At 28.5% G+C, this 14,906-nt stretch overlaps 1 protein-coding gene across 1 annotated transcript; it reads left to right on the top strand.

The window, feature by feature from the left end:
* Positions 1-8,613: 8,613 nt before the first annotated feature.
* On the top strand, positions 8,614-12,758 carry LOC124936517 (thaumatin-like protein 1; the record flags this gene model as incomplete). Its single annotated transcript, XM_047477021.1, has 2 exons — positions 8,614-8,656; positions 12,091-12,758. Coding segments are annotated over 2 exons (711 nt in total), but the record flags the coding sequence as incomplete, so codon positions are not given.
* Positions 12,759-14,906: the final 2,148 nt, after the last annotated feature.

Here is a 14,906-nt window from a genome sequence, read left to right as displayed (position 1 = left end):
TAGACATGTCTAACACGTTTTTGACACGTTTCACACGTTTTTTTTTTCACTTTTTGGCACATTTTGCACGTTTTGGTACGTTTAACAAGTTTTTCGCATATTTAACTCGTTTTTGACACGTTTAACACGTTTTCACGTTTTTGACACATTTAACACGTATTTTACGTTTTTGACACGTTTAACACGTTTTCACGTTTTTGACACATTTAACACGTATTTTTACGTTTTTGACACGTTTAACACGTTTTCACATTTTTGACACATTTAACACATTTGTTTACATTTTTGACACGTTTAACATATTTAACATGTTTTTCACGTTTTGGCACGTTTAACAAGTTTTTCACATGTTTGGAACGTTTAACACGTTTTTGACACATTTTTATGTTTTTTACATTTTGGCACATTTTGACACGTCTAACAAATTCTTTACATTATTTACACGTTTTTGACACGTTTTCATGTTTTGACATATTTAACACGTTTTTTTTACGTTTTTGACACATTTAACATATTTGTTTACATTTTTGACACATTTAACACATTTTTTTACGATTATAACACATTTACCTCTTTTTGACACGTTTTCACGTTTTTGACCATTAAACGCGTTTTTTACGTTTTTGACACGTTTAACACGTTTTCATGTTTTTGACACCTTTAACATATTTTTTTTACATTTTTGACACATTTACCTCATTTTTGACACGTTTAACACGTTTTGGCACATTTAACAAGTTTTTCACATGTTTTGAACGTTTAACACGTTTTCATGTTTTTAACATGTTTAAAATGTTTTTAACACGTTTTAAAACGTTTTTAACATGTTTAAAACGTTTTTAACACATTAAACACGTTTAACACGTTGTTGACACATTTCACGTGTTTTTTACATTTTTGAAACGTTTGACACATTTTTATCACATTTAATACGTTTTTAACATGTTTTTCACGTTTTAGCACGTTTAACACACTTTTGATACGTTTAACACGTTCTACGTTTTTGACATGTTTAACACGTTTTAAACCAATCAAAACGTGTGAAAAACATGTTAAACATATTAAAAATGTCAAAAACGTGTTAAATGTGCCAAAAACATGAAAATATATTTATAATGTGAAAAACATGTTAAAATGTGTGATAAACGTGAAAAACGCGTGAAAAACGTGCTAAAACGTGTGAAAAACGTGTAAAACGTGTGAAAAACGTGAAAAACATGTTAAACGTGTCAAAAATGTGTTAGATGTGTGAAAAACGTGTTAGACATGCCAAAAATGTGTTTAACGTGCCAAAAACGTGAAAAACATGTTAAACGTGTGAAAAATGTGTTTAATGTGAAAAACGTGTAAAAACATGTTAAACGTGTGAAAAACGTGTTAAATGTGCCAAAAACGTGAAAAACGTATTAAATATGCCAAAACGTGAAAAAACGTGTTTAATGTGTCAAAAATGTGTAAAATGTGTTAGACATGCCCAAAATGTGTTAGATGTGTTAAAAACGTGCCAAAAACGTGAAAAACGTGCCAAAAACGTGTTAAACTTGTTAAAGTGTGTGAAAATGTGTGAAAACGTGAAAAACGTGTTAAACTTGTTAAAACGTGTGAAGAACATAAAAAAACGTGTTAAACTTTTTAAAAACGTATGTAAATGTGAAAAACGTGAAAAACATGTGAAAACGTGTTAAAACGTGTGACAACGTGAAAAATGTGTTAAAACGTGAAAAACGTGTGAAAACGTGTGAAAAACATGTTTATCGTGTGAAAAACGTGTTAAACATGTGAAAATGTGTGAAAACGTGTTAAACATGTGAAAATGTGTGAAAACGTGTTAGACATGTCAAAAACGTGTTAAACGTGTGAAAACGTAAAAAACATGTTAAACGTGTGAAAAACGTATTAAACATGTTACAAACGTGAAAAATGTGTTAAACTTGTTAAAACGTGTAAAAATCATGTTAAACGTATTAAAAAGGTCAAAAACGTGTTATGCATACCAAAAAATGTGAAAAACATGTTAAACGTGTAAAAATGTGTTAAACATATCAAAAACGTGTTAAATATGTCAAAAACGTATTAAACATACCAAAAACGTGAAAACATATTTAAAAAGTTAATATTTTGAACCGATATTTTATTTTACAAATATAGGAATTAGAATTGAATTACAATTCTATCATTTTCCAAACATAGGAATTAGAATTGATTTACAATTCTATAATTTTTCCAAACATAGGAATTGAATTATAATTCAATGTCAATTCTTATGAAATTGGAATTAGAATTTCAATGTCAATTCCAATTCCTCCTGGTCAAACACATCCTTAAGTCAATTCTTATCCCTTTCTATCTTTTAAATTGTTTCGTAACATAGTAATCAATATTGGATTGAGTAATTAAAGAAAAAATATGAATAAAGAAGTTGAGGTTTTCCTTCCTTTTTTAACTAAAAATATAAAATTAAGTGATTATTTCACATCTTTACCATAATTATTTTTCGGGTTGTTTGAATCATACGCTAACATAGATCCGTATGAGAGTAAACTTCTCAAGTTTTTAACTAAATAATTATTTAAACATAATTATCTATTTATACCATACAAAATATCCCAAGAATGACCTTATATTTAAATATTTATAGAGTCAAAAATTTCCAATTTAGTTACAGATCATAAAAATATGTCCTTACACTTTTATTTCAAAGTTTCAGCACAAAATTATTTAAATACAATAAACTGTAAAATTCAAAATTGTTGGTATCATTTTAAAATTGATATTCTTAGTTTATAGTATTGAGAAATGCGGTTAAAAAATAACAAAATTATCATAATTATATACCATCAACTTCTTTTTACCAATATTTATCAATTTAATTCGGTCAACTAACAATTTTTATTCTCACCTATTTATCAACTCACTTCCGTCAATCAACATATTCCCTTATTACTCAACCATCTCCTTTTTATCGATCTTTATCAACTTACCTCGGTAAACTAACAATCTTATTCTCACCCACTTACCAACTCAGTTTCGTAAACCAACAAATTCATTATTACCCAACATCTTCTCTTACCGACCTTTATCAACTCACTTCCGTCAAACACCAATTTTACTCTCACCCACTTATCAAATCACTTCCGTCAACCAACATATTCTTTATTCCATCTTTATAATTGTAACCCCGAAAAATTTCATTTCGCAACTTAGCACGTGTTTGGAGGACACGTGGCAATACGGGGGACCGAGGTGGCTTGATGTTCGATAGTTTCAACATTGGTTTGCGTATCACGCATCTATTAAAATAAAACATTATTTTTAAAGATTTTGACAGTACCTGACTGTTTTTGAAATCAACTATATAAAAACAATTAATTTTATTCAAATTTTTAATAATCTGGGGATTTGTTATAATTAAATGGTAATTTGATTTTCGGTTTAAATTAATCAAACATAACTAATTTAATAAAAATTTATTTATTTGAAAACAGAGTCGCCAAATTATTTTAGAAAAATCAGTCAAATGTATGTATATAAACATACTTTATACCGAAGTTTTCATAAGGGGTTCGTTATTTGGTTACGCTTAGGAAAGAGCTTTTGCACTATATCATCCGCACCCGTTGAAAACAGTTTTATTTTTTAAAAGTCTGACTATCAAAATATTGATTTTTAATATTTATTTCTTTTAATTAAAAGTTTGGGATCTTACACAGGATAAGTTTAGATTACGTAATAAGTGTACAAAATTATTTAGAAGTGTGTACCTGCGATTGTGGTTATATAAGATTGAGTACACGACCTAAAAAATATCAGAAAAGTATTAGAATTTAAAAATAAATTCCAAATGGAGCCCTAGTCAAAATATTTGTTTGGAAAATATCTTGAAATCATTTTCTGACCTCTCGGGATTATTTGAAAATGGATTGGGATTCCAAAATTACAAAATAATTTTGGGTTTTGAAAAATGGAACGAAACAGGCCTTATGACTAGAGTCATAGGGCTTGAGTCAATTTTTACCGGTATGGGACCGGATGGGCTCGGTCTAGACCGAGGGTGCTCTAGATCGGGGCTCGGGACACTCGGTCGAAGGACTGGAGGGATGCCCTAGGGTTCGGGAGATTCAGTCAAGAACTTATATTGTTCGGTACTAGATCTGGGAGTCTTGGTCCTAGATCTAGATTTCTCGGCCGTGGGTCCTAAGAGTCTCGGTTCCAAATCAAACCTCTCGATCCTATGTGAAACCCCTCGGTCGGATTTCTCGTTCCTTGCTCAAGAAAACCGGTCCTAGGGTTCAGTCCTAACTCAAGAACATCAGTCATTGGTCTAGGTCCTAGCTCAATTTTATCGATTCAGGTCTTCGGTCAAGACCGAGGATTCTCGGTCCTCGGTCCTACAGGACTCGGTCCAAAAAGACCGATTGTTCTCCATTTAGTATGAAGAGTGAAAGTTTGTATCTTTTGATAAGATCATGAAAACATGATATATAAGTTGCTAAAAACTCATATGGATGTATGTATCATAATCCTTAATCCTAGAATCGATCAATCGAACCCTAATACAACTGAATTTTCAAATCGAATTTTAGGGCAAAAATTTGGGAGCTTTTGAATTAGGCCATCTCATGGCCTAATTCTTGTTCCAACATCTTCGAAAGGATTTTACAATCGAACACGACCAAAACAAGAACATCAAACAAGATCTGTAACAACTTTGCAAGCAGAAATTCAAACTTTATTTTTTTTTAAATTTCAGATCGATCAAACATGATTGCGGTGTATGTAATACCATTTGAAAATCATCCTAACATGTTAGGCAACTATTTAAATCAAAATTCAAGCTCAAAAAGCTTAAGAACACAGAATTCAAAATTTCTAGATTTTCAAATGAAATTTGGGTTTTTTAATTGGGGCTGAATTGATGAAATATTTTTCAGCAGAAAGCTTAGAAACATCTAGGGTTTGATTTCAACTATAGAAAGCACGAAATTGAACCCTAAATAAAGTCAACCCGATCGAACTTAGAAAAATCCAATTTTGAATCACAATTTGAATTACAGTATGTTTGGAAGCTTACCATAGCTCTAGATCGAAGCTTTGATCGCCGAAGTAGTTTCTTCAAAAACTACTCATCGAAACTTCTTTAAAGATCTTCAATTATGCTATGTTAATTGGATTTTGTTCGATGGATTGAAAGAAAAGTACCTAAGGAGTATTTATACTCGAGCTAGGTCGGTTATTGAAGTCGAATTCATATTGAATTTGGCTTGTGAAACTCTTCTTCTTCGTTTCTGTTCTGTCCTCGGCAACCTAGTTCTAGGGTAGGTTTTGACTTTCGATCCTAGGAGAATTGAAGGCGATGGAGAGACGTCTACGTTGGTGAAGTTTAGAGGGATAAGGTTGAGTAATGACGGAGATAATGTTTCTAGAAGGTCGCCGATGTCAAACGCATTTCTCCGGCCTCGCGAAGAAGATGAACAAAACGTCGTCGTTTTGTTTAAATAAAATACGTCGTTGTATTATGTCGGTCGCTGGAGCGTCTGGACTAATGGGGTTAGCGTCCCATTAGCTAATCTAGTATGGACCCGGGCGCGTGCTTCCTTGGTTACAACCGAATGCGTGGCATTTTCTTAGGCGCTAGATGAAAATCCAGCGCTAATCCGATGGATACAAATTCTGCTACAGCCGATTCCTTTATTTTCGGTCACACTGGATTATCAGTTTTTATTTTTAATATAAGGGTTATTTGAAATCGAATTTTAACCATTTTCTTTTATTTTTCTTCACTAAATTAATACACAAAAATATTTTTGACAACATAATAAAAAATATGTTTATTTATTTTATTTTTGAATATATTTTGGGTATTTTGGGGTATTTATTAAATTATTTTAAGGCATAAACTATACATAATTTATGTTTAAAACCACAATTAAATTATTTCAACCTTTTTTTAGTTTAGTTTGGGTAAAATAAATACAATATTTTAATCTCAAATTATTTTGATTTTTTATTTAATTTTTCTAATTATAATTTAATTATCACAATAATTAATCCTATTTTAATTTTAAACTCTCCTCTTGATTATTTTGAATTAAAAAAATCAAAATATTATTTTTAAAATTAGAAATTGGTATATGTTAAATTTTCATGCTTACAATAATTATTACAAAAATTTATACCTAGTGAGCTTTGAACTATCAATCTTTATTATGCATAATGAACACTTAAACACTACCGCACTTAATTAGTTTGTTTATTTCTTTTTATAATATTATGTATGAATATATAATTGATATTATTAACAATTATATATATAGAAGGTTATATATATAATTATGAGAATATATATATATATATATATAAATGAAATTATATAAATGAATTAAAAATATTAATAGTTTAGTTGTTTAAAATGTTGAAGTTATTTGAAATGTTATACATTTATCAATTTTGAAGTTGAAATTAAAGCATAAAATGTTATTAGGCTTTTTGGTTAAAATGTTGAACTTATATTGGGAATTTGCAAGTTTGAAACGTGTATATCACATTTTTAATTTAATTTTTCAAGTTTATTGGTAAGTGGGTCAACCCACAACTCAAATATTAATTTACTCTCACATATCTAAATTAACTACAATTCTCGATTCAATAATCTAGACACTTTGAAATTAAGCATTATTATTATTATTATTATTATTATTAGTTCAAGTTTACTTAATTTGTGATATATTAAAAAATTGGCTAATTGATTATGGGTCAACTAAAATTTCAAAGATTTTATATCTTAAATAAATTTCTTCAAATCCTCCAAAACTAAATGATAACTTAAGAAATAATTATTTTTAAACATTTAAATTTCTTTCTACTTCTTGTTCTTTTATTATTATTATTATAATAATTATTATTATTATTATTATTATAATTATATTATTATTATTATTATTTGTTAGGATCGGGGACGCCCTTGGAGGACCGGGGTGTTTCCGGTTTCTGGAAGGGTGGCCGCTTACACAACACAACACACAACTTTGGTGATAGTCCGGTTAGAGACTATTACCTTTCTTAACACTACACAAACCGTTACAAACTTCTTGAACCGAGTTCAAGTGCGGAAGTAGTTTGTTTCGGTTTGAAGCAACACACAAGACTTTGGATGATATTTTTGAGGAATCGGTTGGAGAGGATAGATGAACCGGTTTTGATTAAGTATTATGTTTAGGTTAGTGATAGTTCGGTTTTTTGGAGTAAATAAGCGGGAAATAAATAAAAGACACGAGACAAGATTTTTTATGGATGTTCGGAGCAAACCCTCCTACGTCACCCCTTCTTCTCAGATTATGAGAAGGATCTCCACTAACTTTTATAGTTATAACAATACCTCCGGTCGAGCCCAACTTCGCTACTCGCCGGTTACACCAAACTCACTTTTTGATGTAATACAACAACTCAACACAACACAGTATAGAAAGCTTCCGGTTTTAGACACACCGGTTTTGAGTATACAAGTTTATCTCTCTAGAATCTTATCACTTGAATTGTATTGAATGATTTTCTTGCTTGATTGATTCGCTACTTCTTCCTTGCCTTCTATTTATATGAAAAGTATGACAACGGTCATATTTTCTCTCTCCCCGTAATGATCAAGAGGATTGCACGCCTTCCCTCTTGGACAGATCAATTTGGACACATGGTAGACATGCGCTTAGCCGGTTTGCATGTTGGACACATGGCAGTCATGCACTTAGCCGGTTTGCATGTTGGACACATGGCAGACATGCTCTTAGCCGGCCGCCTGACAGCTACCTGCTGCCTGGAGATTGCTTCTGGATTTGGACAAGCATGCCTGACAGTTACCTGCTGCCTGGAGATTACTTCTGGATTTGGACAAGCATGCCTGACAGTTACCTGCTGCCTGAGATTGCTTCTGGATTTTGATTACTCATTTAATCAAGCGGAACATACAGCATTTAATCAACCGGAACCGGAACATTTATGACTGAGCGGATCATTTAATCAACCGGAACATACAACATTTAATCAACCGGAACCGAAACATTTATGACTGAGCGGATCATTTAATCAACCGGAACATACAACATTTAATCAACCGGAACCGGAACATTTATGTCAACCGGATCATTTATGACTGAAGCGGCTGCATCGGTTGACCGGAGCCTTCTTTCATTAAATGCCTGTTGACCGATCTCCTAACTGAACTCCAGTTGACCAACCGGTTAAATGAACTTCTTGGCCGAACCGGTTGCTTTTACTACAAACCGAAGTCAAACAATATATATATTTCCAACCGAATGGATTTTGCTCATTTTCCCTGAAATAGCACCTATGTGACAGGCAGAGGCGTTTACCACTACACTACAACAGATTCTTGTTATATTTAAACCAATTAATACCACTACACTACAACAGATTCTTGTTATATTTAAACCAATTAATATACTTGATATAACTTAGAGGTTTAACATATATATTTGAACTTAGTTTTATCTATTCATTAAACTTTTCATAAGTTATAACAATTATTTTCTATCAATTTCTCCCTTTTTTTTTTATTATTTAGAATAAATATTCAAAAATCGTAATGTGGCCGGTTTAAAATTAATCTACTTAATTTTTCTATTATTATTATTATTATTATTATTATTATTATTATTATTATTATTATTATTATTATTATTATTATTATTATTATTATTATTATTATTATTATTATTATTATTATTATTATTATTATTATTATTATTATTATTATTATTATTATTATTATTATTATTATTATTATTATTATTATTATTATTATTATTATTATTATTATTATTATTATTATTATTATTATTATTATTATTATTATTATTATTATTATTATTATTATTATTATTATTATTATTATTATTATTATTATTATTATTATTATTATTATTATTATTATTATTATTATTATTATTATTATTATTATTATTATTATAATTATTATTATTATTATTATTATTATTATTATTATTATTATTATTATTATTATTATTATTATTATTATTATTATTATTATTATTATTATTATTATTATTATTATTATTATTATTATTATTATTATTATTATTATTATTATTATTAAAGAACAAGCACATATTATTTCACCTTTAGTAATTATATAAAAAGAAAAAATAAGATAACAATTTTATAATGACAATTTTATAAAGATCATTGAGAAAAAAGAAAAATAAGAGATTATATAAAAAAGCAAAAATAAGAAAACAAAATGAAAGAAAATAAAGAACAATCTATCAAATCTATCATTGCATGTCATTGAATAAAAATGTGAAAAAATATATCTTGGGATGGGCTATCAAGAGATTGTCTTTTACGGGACAGATCGAATTAGTAATGAGAGTTGATATGGGCATCATCGGATACTAGACGCAACAGATGGTCCTCCAAAAAAAAGTTAGGAAAGATCTTGATCAATTGATGAGAAACTTCGTCTGGGAACTCAAGGGCACGAAAGCAAAAAGGTGAAGTGCCTTAATGTTGGTAAGCCGAAGGAGGAAGATGGAATTGGAATTAAAGAAAAACTCTCACCTATCAACATTTTTTGACATTGGAGAAAAAATAAGACTCCCTATGGGTTAGATGAGTTCATTTGAGATTCATTAGAAAGGAAATCAGCTCCCTTAAAAAATATTTGAAGCTCAAAGATAGTGTTAGTAAGATGATAAAACTTAAGATTGGGAATGAGAACGAAACTCTGTTTTGGAATGACCCGTGGTTCGAGAATCACCCTATTATTCATAATTGTGTCTTCTCTCTTATTCAAATAAGACGGAAATGTCAACTAGTTACCATCCAACAAGTCAAAACCATGGAATGCAATACCTTTTGAGGGGAATTCCATAAGGTACGAGGACCCTAAATACTCCATATTCATGTCACTTTAATCATTTTGAGGATTCGAATTTGGAGTGTTGAAAATGAAGGCAGGTTTGACTCGGGATTAAAATGTAATATTGTTCGTGATAGAGGGGAGGTGGTTTCTTGGTCCCATTTAGTGTGGTTCACGAAAGTTATTCCTAGACACCAATTCATTTTGTGGTTGGTGTTCCGTGAAAGACTTAACACACGCGATCAAATTAAGAAGTATATGAATATCTCGGATCCTAGCTTCCTTCTTTGTATGGAAAATGAGGAGACCATTGACCATCTCTTTTAGGGACTACCCATTTGCTTCCTTACTTTGTGGTAAGTTCTCCACATCAATGAGTCTCCTTAGCTTCACAAAAGAATGGAATAATAACAATGAAATGACAATCATCAAGACAAAGGGTAATGGCTTTAGTTCAAATGTCTTTAAGTACTTCTTTGCAAACATTGTTTATCATATTTTGATGGAGAGAAACGCAAGAACATTTTCAAGGGTTCGAAATGATGTGGAGTTTGTTTGAAATGAAATTATCTTTGATGGAAACCCACTTATTTAGTTGTTTTTTTTTGTTTTCATCTTGCTAGTTCATTTATTTTTGGTAAAATTTTGTTCTGTCAGACTCGTGAACTCTTATAATTCTTTATCCTTTTTTGGTATTTTATTTAATGAAATTATATCGTTTTCTATAAAAATAAATAATAAATAAATAAAAATAAAATAAATAATAAAACAAATAAATAAAATCTAATATCAACTATTGCAAAACCAATCTAAAAGCCATGGAGGATTATATTAAAAAAAATGAGATTATAACTCATGACCATTTTTTTTCTTTTGTATAGAAAAAATATAATTTTATTGGGGTTATTTGAATAATTGAAATGTATTATTTAAATAATATTGTTTGATTAAGATTTTAAAAAAATAGTTTTTTTTAAAAGAAAAAGTTAAAATTACTGTATTAATATATAATAAAAAGTTTTAAAAATAATTTAATATTTTAATTAATGAATAATATATAATGTATGATAGGGTGGGAGAAAAATCATGTTTTTCTTTTTAAATAATTAGACCCGAAAATTAAGCTGATCATATCAAAAATATATTTAATTTTTTTAATCCTTAATTTGGATGATATCCTAATTCATTGAATATTGTCATCATCAAAGGCCAATCCAATATTGTAAGATAGCACACTATTAAATTAAAATCTTGAACTATTTTAATTTTAAAAATGTTAAAACTCTATTTTAATATAGAGTATTTTTATTAGAAATTGTATCGATATATTATATTTATTACTTTTTAAAAAAATAATAATTTTATAAAGATCATTGAGAACAAAATTCAAAATTACAAAATAAAAAATAAATAAAAAAGATAAATAACAATCCAATCTCAATTAATGCAAACCAATCTAAATTCAAAGGAGTATATATACGTGTTTTTTATCCAATGTTTATTTACTTGAGATTATCCATATGAATTATTTGAATAATTTTTACATAATTTATTATTGTTTCAAATATACCTTCTTCAATTAAATCAATCTATTTATCTGTCAAAATTAAATATTAAATATTTTAAATTTATTTATATTATATATTAATAGATTCTATTTTTATTCACCCAATAACTAAATTTTAATTTATTTTTTAAATAACTTAAAGTGTTATTCAAATAATTTTATTCCGAATAATTTTAGTGATTTAGTTGATAAATTTAATGATATGATTTATGAAAGATGAATAAAAATGATATTTTTTTATATTATTTAAAATGCATAAAAATATCTTATTTAAGGAAGGATCATATCAAAATATTTTTTTTTGTCATTAATTTTAATATATCGAAATCACTTGAATATTTTGTAAAATTGTAACCCAAGATCTTAAAATAAAACATTCAAACACACAAACTTTTAGAGAACTTTTTTCATCTATATAAAGAGGCAAGAATTACTCATATGAATATGTGAGTAAACAATATTATTACAATGGAAATTCTAAACATTCTTGTTCTTATCTTAGCTATGAGCTTCATCCATGGTAAATATCTATTTTCTTCTCCATCAAAATATTTTTTTGAATAATTCATACAACAATAATGAGTTTCAAATGTAATCAATTTATAAAATAAATAATATTTTTCTTGTAACGCAGGATCTCAATCAACCACGCTAATCATTACGAACCACTGCCCCTTCACAATTTGGCCGGCTATTCTAACCGGTTCAGGTCCAGCAGCTTCCTCCACTGGCTTCGAGCTTGCGTCTCAAGCCTCCACGGATGTAACCGCGCAACCACAATGGTCGGGTCGTGTTTGGGCTCGCACACAATGCTCTAACTCCGGAGGATCATTCTCATGCTTAACCGGTGATTGTGGCAGCAACCAAATTCCATGCAATGGTAAGGGAGGTGCCCCACCAGCAACCTTAATTGAGTACACACTAGCTGGAGGTGGTAACAACGATTTCTTTGATGTTAGCCTTGTTGATGGTTTCAACCTTCCGGTAAATGTTGTTCCATCGGGCAGCGGTTGCAAGTCAACTGGTTGCCCAGTGGATATAAACGCTGCATGCCCGAACGAGTTGGCAATAATGAACGGTGGTGCAAAGATTGGATGTAAAAGTGCGTGTTTGGCATTCGGGAAACCAGAGTTTTGTTGTAGTGGCTCGTTCGCGACTCCTGACGTGTGCAAGCCGTCAAATTATTCGCAAATTTTTAAGAACAGTTGCCCTCAAGCATATAGCTATGCTTATGATGATAAGACCAGCACTTTTACTTGCCCTAATGGTGGAAATTATCAAATAACATTTTGTCCTTAAGTTACTATATTCAAAATAATTCCATACATGTTATATGGAGCACAAATAAGTTCATCAAATTTAATGTAATCCTTCTCTATATGATTTATTAAACAATTTTCTTGATTGATTTTGAAACTTATTTATTAATTACATTTTTGAGTTATATATTGCAAGTATTCATATACAATAACTCAATTTTGATTGAACTTCTACATCTAAATAATAATAACCTGAAATTGTATTATTTTTCTTAGTTTATGGTTTTTGCCTTTCATTTTTCTTTTAAAGAGAGGGTGTTGATTTTTTTTACAAGTGATTTTACCTTTAGTAATTAATAAATTCAGAACTGGATTATTTTATCAAATAAATTAGAGAAAAGGAAAATGAAATCAAATAACAATCTAATCTCAATCAATCCAAAAGCAAATAAGGATTATATTTTTAATTATTCAATTAACATTTCTCCTTCTTTTTTCTCTAATTAAGATCACAAAATCACACCTTCAATTTTAATGGGATTGAGAGCTTATAATTAGTTTGATTGGATCAAACGTCCTTCAGTAACTTTTAGGTTTTCACACTAATCAGGGTTAGTTTGATTACGATTTAAATAATCTCAGCATAAACTGTTACTTAGTTTGTTCGTGTTAATCTCAATATACAGTATATAACTTAAAACTCAAATTTTTTCAATTAATTGAGATTAATTTTTATCGGTGTACTCTTATTTAATAATTTTTCTTATGACAAAATGTCCATCTATATTAAAAATGATGAAAATCGTTTGAGCACACAACGACAAAAATATGACACGAAAATAAAACCAATAAAAACTCAACAGCATTATTATATTAAAAATGGGGTCTTCCCCTGTTACGGACCAATCAAAACTCAACAACATTATTATATTAATAAATTAAAACTGATTTAAAAGGAAGAGAGAGAACCCGGAACCCGTATTTCATTCCGGGTTCAGCAAAAGCTTCGCTTCACTCCCTTTTACATGAGTCATTGAAGAGACGGTCTACACCATTTTATATGAAGTTGTCCATGTAAAATTGATTGACATATATTCACGGTTGAGTGAAGCGAACTTCTATTGACTCCGATTTATAAATTATAAATTATAAATTAAAAATTATGTTTATAAATTTATTTGTAATGTATTTAAATGATTAAATAATAATTTATATAATTTTATTTCTGATATATATAAAATAATAATTATGAATTTATATAATTTTATTTCAAGATCGGTTTAAAATAATAATTATAAATTATGTGATTTAAGATATTTAAATTAATTTTTATGAATGATTATAATTATATTTTATAATTGTAATATATTAAAATGAATTTGTACAAATTATTTCACAATGTATATATTTATATATTCAATAGCTATAAATTTGTTTGTAATGCATTGAAATATATTTTGAAAATTTATTTAAAATTTTATATAATTATTTATTAAATATATACCTATAACAATATATTTTTAATTATTTTTTAAAAATATTTAAATTAGAATACTGAAAATGTTCCATATGAAGAAAAGAAAAATGAACAAATAAAAGAAAAAAATAATAATAAAGGAGAAAAGTGAGAAGGAAAACATCCAATTACCAATTGGGAAAAAAAGTGCTAAAAAAAAATGATGTTTAAATTGTCCCATCACTTGCAAACAGATAAAAAGTAAGTTGATATGATGCTAAAAAACAATATATTTAAAAAAAATAAATAAATAAGAAATTACATTAAAAAAAATTAAATAAAAAAAATTAAATAAAAAAAAGAATAACAAAATTTAAAGACAATAAAGCTTAGTCAAAGATTGAATTTTTGATTTGAATCAGACTTCGCTTTGGCTCCTGATCTTGAGCTTTCTTTTCTTGACCTCAGGCTTTACTTCTTCTTGGAGTCATTGCCTTTTTGATGGTAAGTTATATATATATTTTGTCTTTTATTCATTTGATTTTTACTCATTTAGTTTAATCAAAATTAGAATTTGTCTAAGATTTGTTCCGGACTCATTTCGGGTTCTCCCCAATCTTTCGTCACATTTTTTAATTATATTTTATTATTTATTTTAAAATGATAATTTTATAAATTTAAAGCAAAAATAACAAAATAAAATAAATAGCAATCTATTAATATCAGCTAATT

Source organism: Impatiens glandulifera, chromosome 4, assembly GCF_907164915.1.
Source record: "Impatiens glandulifera chromosome 4, dImpGla2.1, whole genome shotgun sequence".
NCBI classification, from domain to species: Eukaryota; Viridiplantae; Streptophyta; class Magnoliopsida; order Ericales; family Balsaminaceae; genus Impatiens; species Impatiens glandulifera.
This window is presented reverse-complemented; position numbering and strand designations above follow the sequence as displayed.